General features: G+C 40.8%; 1 protein-coding gene across 22 annotated transcripts in view; it reads left to right on the top strand.

Annotated features, from left to right (window-relative positions):
- The window catches only part of MAP4K4 (mitogen-activated protein kinase kinase kinase kinase 4), a 177,010-nt gene that overhangs the window by 95,245 nt on the left and 66,558 nt on the right, over nt 1-15,207 (top strand). For all 22 annotated transcript variants that reach the window (XM_023536600.1, XM_011370102.2, XM_011370107.2 and 19 more), the window contains exons 3-4: nt 11,793-11,918; nt 13,148-13,258. In XM_023536600.1, coding sequence (XP_023392368.1) covers nt 11,793-11,918; nt 13,148-13,258 — 237 coding nt within the window. The remainder of the gene's footprint in view (nt 1-11,792; nt 11,919-13,147; nt 13,259-15,207) is intronic.

The raw sequence follows: 15,207 nt of genomic DNA on the forward strand, positions 1-15,207 counted from the left end.
GTACTCGATGTGGACCACCCAAGGGATCCGAGAGCCCAAGGTGGTTTTCTGTGCAGACTTGAAGGTTTCAGTGAATTGAAAGTGTTGTGGTCTTACCGAGTGTACCTGTGAATCACCCAGTGCCGATGGATATGTGCTGATTTTCTTTATGCTAAGTTTAAGAAACGGCCGTTCTGATATAACAAGTAGTGAAAATAGCAATGAAGACTGGCCAGTCAGTTTATTTTTGATTGAAATCTCACAAGGATTGCAGTAGCTGAGATGCATTTTTTCATGGTTCTTATACATTTTTTGAGAAGGTGTTTAGGGAAGATTCCATAGTAGCATTGTAGGTTTTTCCTTTATATAGATATTTAATGTGCACATATTAATGTAGTTATGTTATATTTTGAATTTACACATGCTGTGATTTATACACATAATATGTAATCATTGAACCTTGTTAGCGCTTGCATTGGCACTTATGGGGAAGTCTTTTCTCTGGATTGACACTTGTTTTTATAATATCTGAATAAGTTCAAAATACCATTTCAAAACACAAAAGTTTTTAGAATTTTTACTTCCTATACCTGGATTTTATGATTTCCCCCCCAAGTAATTAACGGTGTCATTGTCTTCAGTTAAAATTAACCACTTAGGGGATCTTAGCTCCCAATAGCAAGCTCCAAATTAACCCTTTATTTACTCCAGATTCTCAACTTGAAGCATTTCTTTTCTTTTCCTTTGATTTTAAAGTTTTCCTTGTAAAGATCGTTTGCCTTAGAGAACCTTATATTTTAAACAGTCTTTTTACCCCATTCTCTATCTTTGTGTAGTCAGATAGAACAGTCTGCCTAATTAGTTCCGCAAACAGAGTCTGCAGCACTCTTGTGTACCAGTTTTTAGCCCAAGGCTTAGTATTCGATAGACTAGCTATTGAGTGTACACAAGTGTGCAAACATCCATGCACAATGAGCGGGCACCATCGACGTATTCAGATGTGAGGTTCCCAGTTACTGAGCCTGGCAGGAAGGAGAGGCTTGTCTTGATTTCTCTTACAAATTTGTTTTGTCTCTTTGATAACTCACGCAGTCCAGGCTTGGAGAATGTGCACATGGTTTTGCTAGCCTGAGTGTTCTTGCTTCATCCTGCGCACACTCTGCTTCCTCTTGTGTGGGTTTCTTTTCTGCAGGCTCTTCCCAGCCCCCTTATGTCTGTCAGGTCTCCCTTGGGAGGCCTTCCTCACCCTCCAGGAAAGCCAGTTGTGACTGTCACTAGTCGTTGATGTTCGAGTCCTGTTTCTGCTCTTTCTAATGCCGGCAGTGTCTGTTAAGAAGTGGGTGATCCAGTGCATTTGTACCAATGTATGGGCATACGGAGGCACGTGGTTCTTATTTAAAGGTTGTCAAGAAAAGTAACATAGCAACTTCTTAGCCTTCATTTTTAGGTCACAGCAGATGGTAAAGATGGTGGTTTGTATTGCTGGGTAGAGGTGGATGAGTTGAGCAGGTTCCAACACAGTAATGCCTTTCTTTGTGCTTGTGAGTTTGAGTTGGTGAATGGCCTTTCAGAGTCTTCTCTGGAGAGAATGGTTTGGACATGTAACTGGTTTGCATTTTGGTTTCTATTTTCCTCTTGGAGGAGGAGGTGCCATTTGAGGGAGTTACCTGGCATGTGTGTTCATGCTGGTGGTGGTTTATTTTCATTTGTTCCTTTTACCTTTCTCCCTGTGCAGAAATCCAGCCCCTGATACCCTGAAAATTGGCCTATGGTAATTTGTGGTTCTTTTTCTTGCTCTCTGTGAGAGGTCCGGTTTCAGAAGTTACTCCACGGTGGCCAACCTGACTCAGGAGGCTCCGCACAAACTCACCATGTGTTTTGCTTCGGATGCTGGGAGAGGGTGCGCCTGAGAAAGGGAGGCCTGCGTTGTCCTTTGGGGAGTGTCACCGTTTGTTGACATAGAGAGAGCTGGTGGAGTGTCCCCAGGCCTTCCATCTCTCTCCTCCAGTGACTGCCGCCTGCAGTTTCTTTTTTCACAGTGCATGCACCAGCACGTGTGCCTGTGTTTGGAAGGAGGAAAAATGGATTAAGAAACATGATCCTTAATGAGCTGTTTTTAGACAGAATGACTTCCTGCCATTTTGTGAAGTATGTGTATAGTAGACTACCCTAAAGTTTTACGTGATTAGTAACAAAAAGTTTGCTAATCACTTGTCTTTCTGATGATCTAAAAAAGGAATCTGCACCTGTCCTTTGCTTTCTGTAATTACTGTACAGCTGGCTCATCGCTGGTTTTATGGGGGAACTCTTTGAGGTAAAAGAAGCAAGGTTAAGGTAGGATATGAACTTATATCTTCAAGATTTGTGGAAACTTTATTCTTGGTTGCCCGTTTAAACTGGAGTACTTTAACTCTGTGTTACCGCCTTCCACTCTAAAATTAAAGATTTATTTTTTGGAAAACACTTTTTATTCCTGTATGTAATAAAACTTACATTTTAAACAATAATCCTGGATATCTTTTAAAATCACATTCAAAAGAAAAATGACTTTCTGATAAACTAAGAATAGTACTCAATATCAGCAGTAATACATACTGTGTTCAGAATGTGTCTCACAATGACAGCGCTAGAATGAAGCATAGTAGACACAGTGCGCATAGTTGAAACATGGGAATACCATTTACAGCTGTGGAATACAGCTGATTAATATCATTCTCAGCAACGACTGTAGCAAATTTCTCTTTCCTGACAAGCACCATCACATTTGAAAGATAAGTTTCCCAAAGGCAGATGTTACTACTTTTCTCTAGGTGATCATTGTTCAATTTCTTCTTTTTCCTTTTTCTACTCACCTACTGTGGGGTATCGTGCAACATATCAGGATAATATAAGCAGAAATTAGGGTAGCTTATGAAGATGGAATTGGGGAGACAGGAAGAGTGAGGGAAAGATTAAGGTAAAACTATTAGACATACCAAAAATCCTGGCTTGGCTACTAAAGTCCTTAAGAACTGGAAAATCACTGAGCTGTATAAATACTGGCCCTTAGATACCCTCCCTCCCCAGCTGCCACCCCCTCCTTCCCCTGGCACTTCTCCATGCATGGTCCATCTGGTGGGTTACTTGCTTCATTTTGGCAATTTCTGTACTTTTGATTTAGACATAAACTAATGGCTTGCTTTTAGCAGTTGTGATCAAACAAAAATTATTTTAATGATCTTATCAAAAGCAGGGTGATTTACACACATTAATTTTGTTCGAGTTTTTCCTATGTATGATTTAAATTTTTAAAAATTATGATTATATTCTTTTAGTGGTGGGAAAGTGGGAACCGACGATCTATATGATGTGTGGGGTTTATACTCTTTGACCCTGGTTGAGGGATTGAAACATCTCTAAGTCCAAGTTGTTGCTTCCTGGATATACTCGGTTCCAATTTAATGGATCATATAAAACAAATTGAGTCATTTTTTCATGGTCAGATACCTGGAAGGCATAATGGTTACTACCTACAGGGGTGTAGGTAGTAGGCAGTTTAGTGTTTTTATCTGCTAATTCTGTCATCTGTGTCAGTTCTGGGGTCTTTTTGGTTGATCCTCCACCCCATTGGGTATTTGTTCCTGCTTCTCTGCATGCCTGGTAATTTTTAATGGGATGCCAGACATGTGATTTTTATCTTATTGGGATTGGATGTTTTATATTCTCATAACGTTCTTGAGCTTTACTCTGGGATGGAGTTAGGTACTTGAAAACAGTTTGATACTTTTAAGATTCATTTGTCCAGATCAGATCAGCGTTTAGTCTAGGGCTCATTTTGCTCCACGATCGAGCAAGAGCCTCCTGGATGCTCTACCCAGCTTCCTGAGAATGATGAGTTTTTCTCCTGGTCACTGGTTGCAGGCACTGTTTCCCCTCCTTGTGAGCTCTGGGCGTCGTTTCCCCATCCTTTTGGGGTTTTCTCCCTGGTAGTTTCGTCACGAAGATGCATCGAGCAGGGCTCTGCTGAATACTCCAGGGGCTCCTCAGAGCCCCAGAGCTTGCTTGTGCCCTGCACAGAGACCTCTCTGGTCTCTGTCCTGCACGCCCAGCTGCCGTGGCCTGTGTAGCCTCTCATTCTGTCTCCTTAACATGGAATCCTCTGGGCTCTGATGGGGTTTCCTGTCCCTTTGCTGTAGTCTGGACTCTCTCTCTCGGCAGTAAGCCGGGCAGTTATAGGGCTTCCCTCACGTCTCCCATCTCTCAGAGGTCACTGTCCTCACTGCCTGATGTCCGCTGTTTTGTTGTGTGTTTTGTCTAATTTTAGTTAAAGTGGGAGGGTTAATCTGGTCCTTGACACTCCGTCTTGGCCAGGAACAGAAGTTCCCTCCATTTTTTTTAATTGAAGACTCTTTTGGGAGCTCAGCCCACCTGTGTCTGACTTGCCACATCAGATATGTACGAGGAGCTCTTGTACGTGTGAGCACACAGGTGGATCCAGCAGGAAATGCAGACACATACTCTGCTGTCACATCCATACCTTCTCAGAGCTGTGCCCTTGTTGCCATTCCTTACTTGGGCCTGTTTTCAGAGTTTAAAGCAAGACACTTAGAGCGTGCAGCGTTCTCTTCCCACTTGCACTGTGGGAGCTTCATGGAGTTTGCCACTGGCTTAGGGAAGGGTTTGACTGGACTGAGGCCAGAGTCTGTGGCAGGTCGGGAAGGTGACACAGCATGACGGGTGATCCTGGGCTCTGTTTACCTCCTCCTTTGCTTCAGGAAAGACGTACACTCGGAAATCATTGATCTCAGGAAGTTATGGGTCTGGATTGGTAGCATCGTAGCAAGCAGGGAGAAATGACCATGAAGTCAAGGTCCAGCTCCATGGTGCCGTTGACCCAAGAGGAGGCAGAGTAGCCAGTAAGACTCTAGTTCTTCAGGTTCCCGTCAGCCGCCCTGCATAACTAACTGACCGCTGGTAAGAGAGCCGCAGCAGGAGGTGGGCAGTGACTCTAGAATAGCCAAGAGGGGGTTGGGAGACCTTTAGTCTTGGGGATGGAGGACCGTATGGATGCCAGAAAGAAATTCATCTTGAATTCTTCCGGAGCTAACTCTTCTATTCTAAACTTTTTTTTTTTTTTTCTAATTAGGAAAATAACATATGTCAATTGAAGAAAATTAGGTATTTTAAAGAAGAAAATATCTATAATCCAGAGATGATCGTTGTAACATTCTTTCTTTTTCTTTCTGTAGACTCATGAAAATGTGTGTAGTTATCTAAATATACACGCACGCTGGTTGTGAATGGCAAAATGCTGATGTCAGTAACATAGAATGTAATCTTCTGAGCCTTTTGGATTATTGCTCCTTTTCTTGTCTCATAATACAATTACAAATTTTATTATGTAGGGGAGGACAAAAAATCTTTACCCTTTTAGGTTCTTAACCAGGGTCCCTGTAACAAAAGACATATTAGCAAGAGGAGAAGAAACAGAAGTTTATTAATCATGCATATGTCATTTGTAAGTGGGGAGTCTTCCCAAGAAAAATGAAGACTCAAAGAAGTGGTAAAACCCAAATGCTTTTATACTTGATTGAATAAAGAGAGGCAATTTTGGAAAAGTAACTAAAATATGTGGAGAGACTAAAGAAGATAAGAGTTATTTTAACAAGGTTTGCTTGTACAGAATTCTCTCAGCCTCAGCTCTCTATCTCTGGTGATAAGTTTTTTCTAGTTGGGAAAGAAGGCATTCTTCACATCAGAGTTTTATTTCCTGCTTTCAGAAAGAAAAGTGGAGGCCAGAGTGCCTGGCTTGCACCTAATGTTTTTCAAGCACCTTTAGCTCAAAATAATCCTTATGTGAAAGAAGCATATTTTGGGGTGACATTTTGGTTTCATTCCATTACAATCAAGTGTTTTAGTGGAGGGCTTGATTTGGTTGCACTGGGCCTTACCTGGTAGATCTGCTTTCTGTTATAATCAGGATCTAGCTTTCAGGTCCCACTTTCGGTTGCCATACTTTAGGGTCCCCAGTAGCAGGTGCAGACACACCTTGGTTACATCGTGGGTTCGGTTTCAGACCATCACATTAAAGTGAATATCACCATAAGGAGAGTCGCATGATTTTTTTGGTTTCCCAGTGCATATAAAAGTTATGTTTATACTGTACTGTGCACTATTGATTGTGCACTAGCATATGTCTAAAAAAATGTATATACTTTAATTAAAAAATACTTTATTGCCAAGAAATGCTAACTAACCATCCTCTGAGCCTTCAGTGAATTGTCATCTTTTTTGCTGTTGGAGGGTTTTGTCCCTATGTTGATGGCTGCTGACTGGTCAGGCTGGCAGCTGCTGAAGGTTGGGGTGGCTGTGGTAATATCTTAAGATAAGGTAAGAGTGAACTTTGCCTCATGGATTGACTCCCCCTTTCACAATTTTTCTGTAGTATGTGATGCTGTTTGGTAGCATCTTACTCACAGTAGAACTTTGAAATTGGAGTCAGCCCTCTCAAACTCTGCTTCTGCTCTATCAACCGAGTTTATGTAATATTCGAAATCCCTTGTTTTCATTTCATCGATCTTAATAGCATCTTCACCAGGAGTAGATTCCGTCTCAAGAAACCACTTGTTTTGCTCATCCATTAGAAGTAACCCCTCATCCGTTAGAGTTTTATCTAGTCATGTCTTCAGGCTCCACTTCTAATTCTAGTTCTCTTGCTCTTTCTACCACATCTGTAGTTATTTCCTCCACTAAAGTTGTGAACCTCTCAAAGTCATCCATGAAGGTTGGAATCCGCTTCTCCAAAACTCCTGTTAATGTTGATATTTTGACCTCTTCCCATGAATCACAAATGTTCCTAATGGCATTTAGAGTGATGAATCTTTTCCAGAAGGTTTTCAGTTTACTTTGCCCAGAACCGTCAGAAGAATCACTATCTGTGGCAGCTACAGACTTATTAAATGTGTTTCTTAAATAGGAAGACTTGAAAGTTGAAATTACTCCTTGATCTACGGGCTGCAGAATGGTTGTTGTGTTAGCTGGCATGAAAACTGCATTTAGTCTCGTTGCCCATCTCCATCAGAGCTCTTGGGTGACCAGGTGCATTGTTGGTGGCAGTGATATTTTGAAAGGAACCTTTTTTCTGAGCAGTGGTTCTTAACAGTAGATTTAAAATATTTTATAAACCATGTTATAAACAGATGTGCTGTCATCCAAGCTTTGTTGTTCTATTTATAGAGCTCAGACAAAAGTGTAGATTCACCATAATTCTCAAGGGCCCTAGGCTTTTCTGAATGATAAATGACCATTGGATTCAACTTAAAGACATCAGCCACATTAGCTCCTAACGAGAGAATCAGCCTGTCCTTTGAAGCCAGGCATTAACTTCTCTGTAGCTATGAAAGTTCTGCATGGCATCTTCCAGGAAAAGTCTGTTTTGTCCACATTGAAAATTTGTTGATAGTGGGGCTATCTTCATTAATTATCTTAGATCTAGCTATGTCATGGAGATGGCCTCTTTCCTTAAACCTCTTGATCCAACCTCTGCTAGCCTCAAACTTTTCTTCTGCAGCTTTCTCACCTCTCATTTTCATAGAATTGAAGGGAGTTAGGGCTTTGTTCTGCATTGGGCTTTGGCTTAAGGGACTATTATGGCTGGTTTTATCTTCTATACAGACCATTAAAACGTTCTCCATATCAGCAATAAGTCTGTTTCCCTTTTTTTGTCATTTACGTGTTCACTGGAGTAGCACTTTTAATTTCTTTCAAGAACTTTTCCTTTGCCTTTACAACTTGGCTAAGTGTTTGGCACAGAGGCTGAGCTTTTGGCCTGTCTCAGCTTTCGATGTGCTTTCCTCACTGAGCTTAATCATTTTTAGCTTTTGATTTAGGGTGAGAGATGTGCGACTCTTCTTCACTTGAACACTTAGAGGCCATCGTAGGGTTAATAACTGGCTTGATTTCAATAAAAGCTGCTTTTGAGAATTACCTCCATCCCTAGCAGCCAGGGAAGGTGATGGAACTCCTGGCTTAGACATCTCCTGGCAGAGACAAAGGTCTTTTCTGTGAGTGTTTGCTTCCACTGGTTAGAGACTCAAAAGCTAACTGGCATCAGCTGCCTTAAATCACGGAGGGGGCTGTCAGCTGCCTGGAGTTTTCTAGTTTTCCTGGAGAAAACTAGAGGGGGCCTCACCTTTCTCTCAAAAAGGTCCTCTTTCAAGTTGCCTTTAATTTGTTTTCTTCATTTGTCTATATGATTGTGGCCTTCTAAAGAGAATGAAGAGCAAAGTCAGTTGGACTCGGCCTTGACACATGAGCTGCATGAACTTCTGTCATATCGTTTTGCCCATTCCTCTTTCTTTTCCTATGTGGGTTTGTTGTTGTTTTAAATTTTCAATTCTCGCCTCCCCCTGAGTGTTTTCTGCTGTATCTTCTCAGGCTAAATGAGTTTGTTTTTGGTACCAGTGGTGGTGCTGTGGTATTTAAATATTGGAATAAGACCACCAAATTTGTTTTGAACTAATGGCCAAAGGAAGGTTTGAGCTCAGAAGTTGGTTCATTATGACTCTAAAGACAACAGGAAACACTCTATTATAAGCATTAGTCATAATTAGGATTCTATTTGTAGTTGGCTCAAAGCCACTAGCAGATTCTGCATTCCTGATGCTTCTTCTCCAAGGTGGGCACTCATGAGTAAATGACAATAACTGGTACTAAATGCCTTTTTATTTTATGAGTTGTGTAATAGTCATCTATTCTATAACCATAGAAGCAAGAGAAGGGATATCATGGGTCATGGTTTCGTTACATAAAGTAATTGTGTGTCTGTCCAGCAGCATCTTAGATTCAGGGACATACATGATTCCGTGACGACCTGACAGCAGCATTAACAATATGTGCATTGTGTTTTTTACACTAGTGGGCAGTACTGAATTTAAGCCTATAAGAATTTTTAATTGCATAAAATATGTAAGATTTTAACTCTGTGGGCTATGAAAACATCAAATGCCTATGGAAACTCTTGATTTTTTTAAAATAAAGTATGGCGAACAAGTTAGATCCTAGAAGTTACTAGTTCATGTCACTAAAGAAATAAAAAGAATATATTGAAGCAGTAAGTCTTGATCTTTATTGCTCAGGTAGTGTCTCATGGGAGAAATGTAAGTAGCATTTGCTTCTGTAGAGGTGAAAGCTACTGGCAGAGTGCTGTAAGTAATAATGACCCTTGGGTAGTTCAGCTGGTCCTGGGGAGTAGCGAGAGGTGGGGTCAGGAGTGGATCGATAAAGCAGTCTGTGCAACCCAAGAAGATGCTCAAAGTTGCATGAAGTAATTAGCTGTTCTTACCACAAAAACATAAGTACAATCAATGTTTTGATTTTTTTTTTTCTCTATTCTAATTCAACATGGTTCTTTTGGGTTTTATGTGGTCTTTATACCTCAGATTCTTGTAGGTTTACTGATTATCAATAAAAAGGAAAAACAATCAAACCTTTAGTTTACTCTCTAAGCCCTGATATGGCCCAGTAGAAGGAAGGTGGGATATCTGACTGATTTCTCAGGGCCCAGCATGCTTGACCGTAGGCCTGGCCCCAGGTGTAACACCAGACGCCTCTCCGGCAGGACAGTGTGTTGATGGCCATAGTCATGTGCAGAGTTTCGTTCAGAATCTGTCAGTCTCGATGAGCCCTATAATGGTTGTCCTGGGCTGCTCAGGAATGCCTGGGTCCTGTCAGGGACTCGGGAGAGGGCAGGCTCCATGTGCCAACAGGTCGTGGTCACTGAATGAAACCTATGTGTTCGAATGAGCATGTGGAAAGAACATAAGATAAAGCTTTTGAAGAACTGGGCTTTCTAGTTCTGTTTGGGCATGCTTCCTTGTGCCTTATGTTAATAAAAGTTGTTATTCTTTTATGTTAGAGTATAGAGTTCCTTCAAAGAAAGGTTCCAAATCAAAATGTGTTACTCTATAATACTAGCTTGGCTAAACACTAGTTTTGTTTAGAATTAAGGTATTTATCCTAGTTATTCAGTATCACATTTTTCACTGCTATGTTAAACATGACCATGTTGAAATTACAGATTGGAATGCTGTGTATTTGGTGCAATTTTCGTATACATGGGATTTGAATGAGAATTATTGCACAGACTATTATATAGACTGTACTTGACCATGGGACTCTGCTTCATATTTGCAGTCATCAACCATCAGTCATATGACAACTATGCCTGTAATATTGTAAAATATGCTGTAATATTCTAATTCTTATGGCTTAGAACCAAGCTAGAAGACAGAATTTTAACAGTCTTGTTCTAAGATGATTACATGTTTTGTATTTGGTTTCTAAAGCAGTAATGTACAACTAAAGTTGTATTTTAAGAGGTATTCTCTTTTTCATTTGGCCTCATCATTAATATCTGATGAGTGATGTTGCAGCTTTTATCTTAAAGAACAGTATGTGCAAACCAAACTTATTTTAGGTCTGCGAGGCCTCATGAATGGTTTTTGGAGATGTGAGGCTGCAATAGCAGGTTTCTTCAGAGTGAGTGTGTGTGTGTTTGTGTGTGTGTGCACGCATGCGTGCACGCGGGCACATGCACTGTCTTCTCTTTTACCCTATACCTGCACACACATGCATGTAGACTGCTCAGAACCCCTAATCTTCCCTAGAGAGGGAAGAACATCAGCTTTAAGTGGGAGGAGTGTGTCAGTATAGAAAAGTAAAGACATTTAGAGAACCAGCTACTAAATGTCTTTACTGAGGGGAATCTGGTTATCAGGTTTTTCTCGAAGATGTTGGTTTTCCCTCAAACACTGCTTTTCTAGCTCACCAAGGCTGATTTTCTCTTTTCCTGTGCTTTCTCCTTTCTTTCTCACTTTAATTCTGCTTTCCCTTCATTCTCATGCTACCTGTCAGTCTTCTTAGCAGGTGGTTTGGCAGAACCCTCACTCTGTGTCATGTGTCCTCAACAAGGGGCAGAATATGCAGGCTGGTGCTGTTTCTTCCCCAGGGGTGTATCTGAAAGGTGGACACTGGCAGCCCTCAGCAGCCACAAGGGTGACTTGTTTTTATTTTTCAGACCTGCACGTGTCATCCTCTGTTCCCTTCATTCCTCCTGTGATCTCACACAAACTCTGCATTTCTTTCCCCGCTCATCTTATTTTAATAAAGCAAGAGGCTAGAACTACCTACTGTCACTGAGTGGCGTTTTATTACTTGTCGCTCGGACTTGTTGGACATGCCTGGCTCCCTTGGGGGTGGTGGGTTCTCACTGAGCGCATAGTCCACTCAGGGCCTGCACTGCTTGCTGCTCTGTGTTCAGTCATCTGCACGAGGCCTTGCCGGAGGGTGAGGCTGTCGTGTGAGAGGTAACCCTTCTCTGCCTACCTGTGCTGGGCGATTTATGTTTGCAAGTAGTTTCTAGAAAAGAAACAGCCTTTCTTAGTAATTAGTTGGAATACTATCAGTCAGTTCTCTTTTCTTCCCTCCCATTTTTACAAATGAGCAAACTGAGGCCCAGAGAAGTGAGATCAGTTACGTGAGGTCATATAGTTAGTGGAAGAGCTGGGACCCCACGTGCCCTCTGCTCTACACTGCCTCCCATATTATATTCATCGTTACGTTTTATGCTTTGTGTTTTTCTTGCATAGCTTGTAACCACATTTCAGAGGGACAATTCCTCTTAAAGTCCCCAGTTCTTGGCCCGAGGGTAAAGTGAATGGATCTCTCTCCCTTGCTGGGGGAACTGGGGGCTTCCGTTATTGCCTGTAGGAGGTGAAAATCAAATCATGCACATCATTCAGAAGTTGTACATTTTATTTTTATTTTTTCTTAAGGATGAAGAGGAAGAAATCAAACTGGAGATAAATATGCTGAAGAAATATTCTCATCATAGAAATATTGCGACATATTACGGTGCTTTCATTAAAAAGAGCCCTCCAGGACATGATGACCAGCTCTGGGTAGGCACCTGTTTCCTTGTGTTCTGTGGGGTGTCCTCCTGGGTTGTATTAAAAGGTCCTTAAGGACTTTCCAGAGGGAAGAGAGAGGGAAAAGCAAAGAAAAACGGGGTAGTGGCTGGTATCTTTCTTGGCCTCTTGGTTGGCATTACACTGAATGTTTATTTTGATGTTGATTTCACATTGCCTGAAAAACAGTTAACTTTGTGTTTCACAGATAACATGGCACGTTTTAAAAGAAACATAACAAAATAGCGAGGAAATTTGGAGCTTGAAAATAAAAGCAATACAATAAAAACTTTATGGATATTAATTAATATGGAAGCCAAGTAAATGCATCTTTCTTTATCACCTGGAAGTGAGAGACAAATTGCAAGAAAATGAACTTATATCAATAATTTATTAATAATATTAATGATAGAAGTTTATAAAAAACAGTTCATTCCAGGGGAATTTCTAGAATTGATACATTCAACCTTATCTCTTATTAAACATATTTATATTCAAGAAGATGAAACTGGGATACTGTCAGATCTGTGTTTATCGCATTCGTTAGCAAAGGTACTGGACTTAGAAAGCAGGAAGAGAGATACTTTTCCGAACTTTTAAAAAAGCCATTGTAGAAAATTTGTGAAATTAAAAAATTAAAAGAGAAACAGTTACTTTTATTTCCATTGCCCAAATCCCATCATAGTTAAAATTTTAGAATAGGTCAATTCAATTCATTTTCTAGGTATTTTAAAAATATACTCGTGTTCATATTGTTCAAACATTTAGGTATAGTAAAGAATGAATTTTTAAAAAAATTATTTGTTTAAAAATAGCATTTTCATACTAAATTCAGTTAACATAGTTGAAAATCACAGTATGTTTTTAAAACATCTTTGACTCTAGTGGATGAGAACTAATGTTAGTGAGTATATTAGATTTCTGATCACTGGGCACTGGTTAAGGACAGAATGGCTCTCCCGTGCCCATGTGCTTCGGAGTGAGAAGGAGCACTTCCCTGCACTGGAGGGTGTGCCATAGAATATGGGAAACTCCTGGACCAAAGATACGAATGTGAAATAAGTCAGCTGGTGAAATGCTCTCAAAATTTTGGAAGCCTCCAAAATGACCATGTGCCCAGATCTCTAGGAAAAGCAAGAGGGGGTCAGACTGTGGTTTCCTAGCTTTTCTCTAGTGTGTATGATATCCTCGCTACTTCACAGTGTGTCTTGTCTGCCCTGTAGCTGGTCATGGAGTTCTGTGGGGCTGGCTCCATCACAGACCTTGTGAAGAACACCAAAGGGAACACACTCAAAGAAGACTGGATAGCTTACATCTCCAGAGAGATCCTGCGGGTAAGGCTTGGGCAGAGCTCCGGTGCCCTGCACATGGCCTTGTGTTTCTATTCTCATTCTTCTAGCCCAAAGTGTTTCTTTTCATCAGTCATAACTGTACAGGTTATTCTTTTCGGGACCACTAAGGGCTCTGTGTCACTGGCTGCCTTTGGTAGTTTAAGCTACCTCATGGTTTTGACTCTGGCAAGTATCTAAAGAAAATGTACTGAAACAAAAAATAGGTTTTTTTTTTTTTGTATTTCCCTGAATTCATCTTCAGGTGTTAAAAAGAAATTCAGTGGAGGGGAAGAAAAATAATCGCTAACTATTGTTTTTGTAGGAATCCTGTGTCTAAGCTTATGAATCAGTATTAATGGTGCTGAAGCTGGCTTTTTAAACCCCTTTGTGGACTTTGCCATTAACTGTCCACATGTGTTGCATTGTTTATGAGGAAAAGTGTAATGTTATTTACAGTCAGTTGTAAAGCTGGCTTATGATCTTAGAGTAAGTTTCTGAACTACTGTTTTAGCAGCTTCCAAGTGATTCCTTTCAGTAGTAGAGCGATCCTAACAGCAGGTTCTTAATCCAGGCAGAAGGTTCTTAATATTTCATATTTGAGAAGTGCACGTGAGTTGCCAGTGTGCCTCTTTGCTTTGGTCAGCTAGCATGGGTTTTCTCACTACTTTATTTACCCCTATATTACATACTTAAATGACTTGGCCGGATTTCATTTACTCACCACATTTTAAAAAGAAAGACTATAGGGTTAAACTAGAATAATTCTTATGCCTCTCTCACTAATACAAAATTGTTACTTTATTTTTTGATTCTAGGTAAATTTACCCCACTTCTTATATTTAAGTTTCATAGAGGAGTGCAGGTTTAAAAAATGCCATCGAGAATTCATAAAGATAAGTCCTAACTTCTTTTTATTTAGATATTTTACAGAGCCCTTGGAAACAGACCATTCTCTTAAGAAAACTAGTTGGAGTGAGGTGGCAGAACCAACTTTTTATAATCACACTCAAACTTCATTATTAAAACACCAGGGTTCTGTCTTTTATGGTTATTCTAGGAAGCAGAGCCAGAGGTGAGAAGCTAAACACTGGCCCGCCCCACTGTGAGGGAGTTCACTGAAAAGCCAGTCGTGTTCATTGTGTTAATAATCAGCGCCCGGCCCAGTAGGCAGGAGTGGGCGCTGGTGACACTAGAGTCAACAGGCTTGAGTTCGAGTCCTGCCTGTGCTGCTCATCCACTGCCCGCTCCCGGGAAAGTCCCTCAGCCTCGGGACTCATTTTCCTCATCTGTAAGTTTAGGTACCAGGCCTATGAAGGGAGGACATCATTATGCGAACTAGATGAGTTAGCGTACATGAGTCATTTAATGTAACATGTGAGTACACAACTAGTTATCAGTAAATGTTAGTTGGCCTTATCCTGTTAGAAGCACACACGTACACGCACCACTCCTATATGTCATGCCAGTGTTGGATTTCTAGGTTTTAGTATAAAGATCTGAGGCTCAAATACATTTCAGTCATCAAAGACAGTTTTACATGTTTTTATACGCACAGGCAAGCATTGTTTACCTATTGTATGTAATAAGTATATTTAGCTGTTTTACCACCATTGATCTCAGGCAACATCTGAAAGAAGCCTAGGTTGTTTGAGGCCCCTGTTGGACCTCAGTGCAGGAGCTTAATGGACATCTTTTTGAGATGCAGCTAGTGTTTTCTACCTCAGTGGAACACATTTCCTTAATCTATGTTTCATCTAGAATGGGAGTTTTTCTTAGGACAAAAGTCTAAACAAAGTAAAAACAAAAAAAGCCATCGAGTGTAGCAAGAGTCAGTGTAGCAAGCCAGGGTGTGTTTATGACTGCAGTTACTGGAATCGGTTTGAGTGAAGAGTGCCTTCTGGCGGGAAAGAGGCGGGTGCTCATGGGGAAGGAGGGAGTCCCCCCGAGTGGGT

The sequence above is a fragment of the Pteropus vampyrus genome, unplaced genomic scaffold, assembly GCF_000151845.1.
Source record: "Pteropus vampyrus isolate Shadow unplaced genomic scaffold, Pvam_2.0 Scaffold160, whole genome shotgun sequence".
Lineage (NCBI taxonomy): Eukaryota > Metazoa > Chordata > Mammalia > Chiroptera > Pteropodidae > Pteropus > Pteropus vampyrus.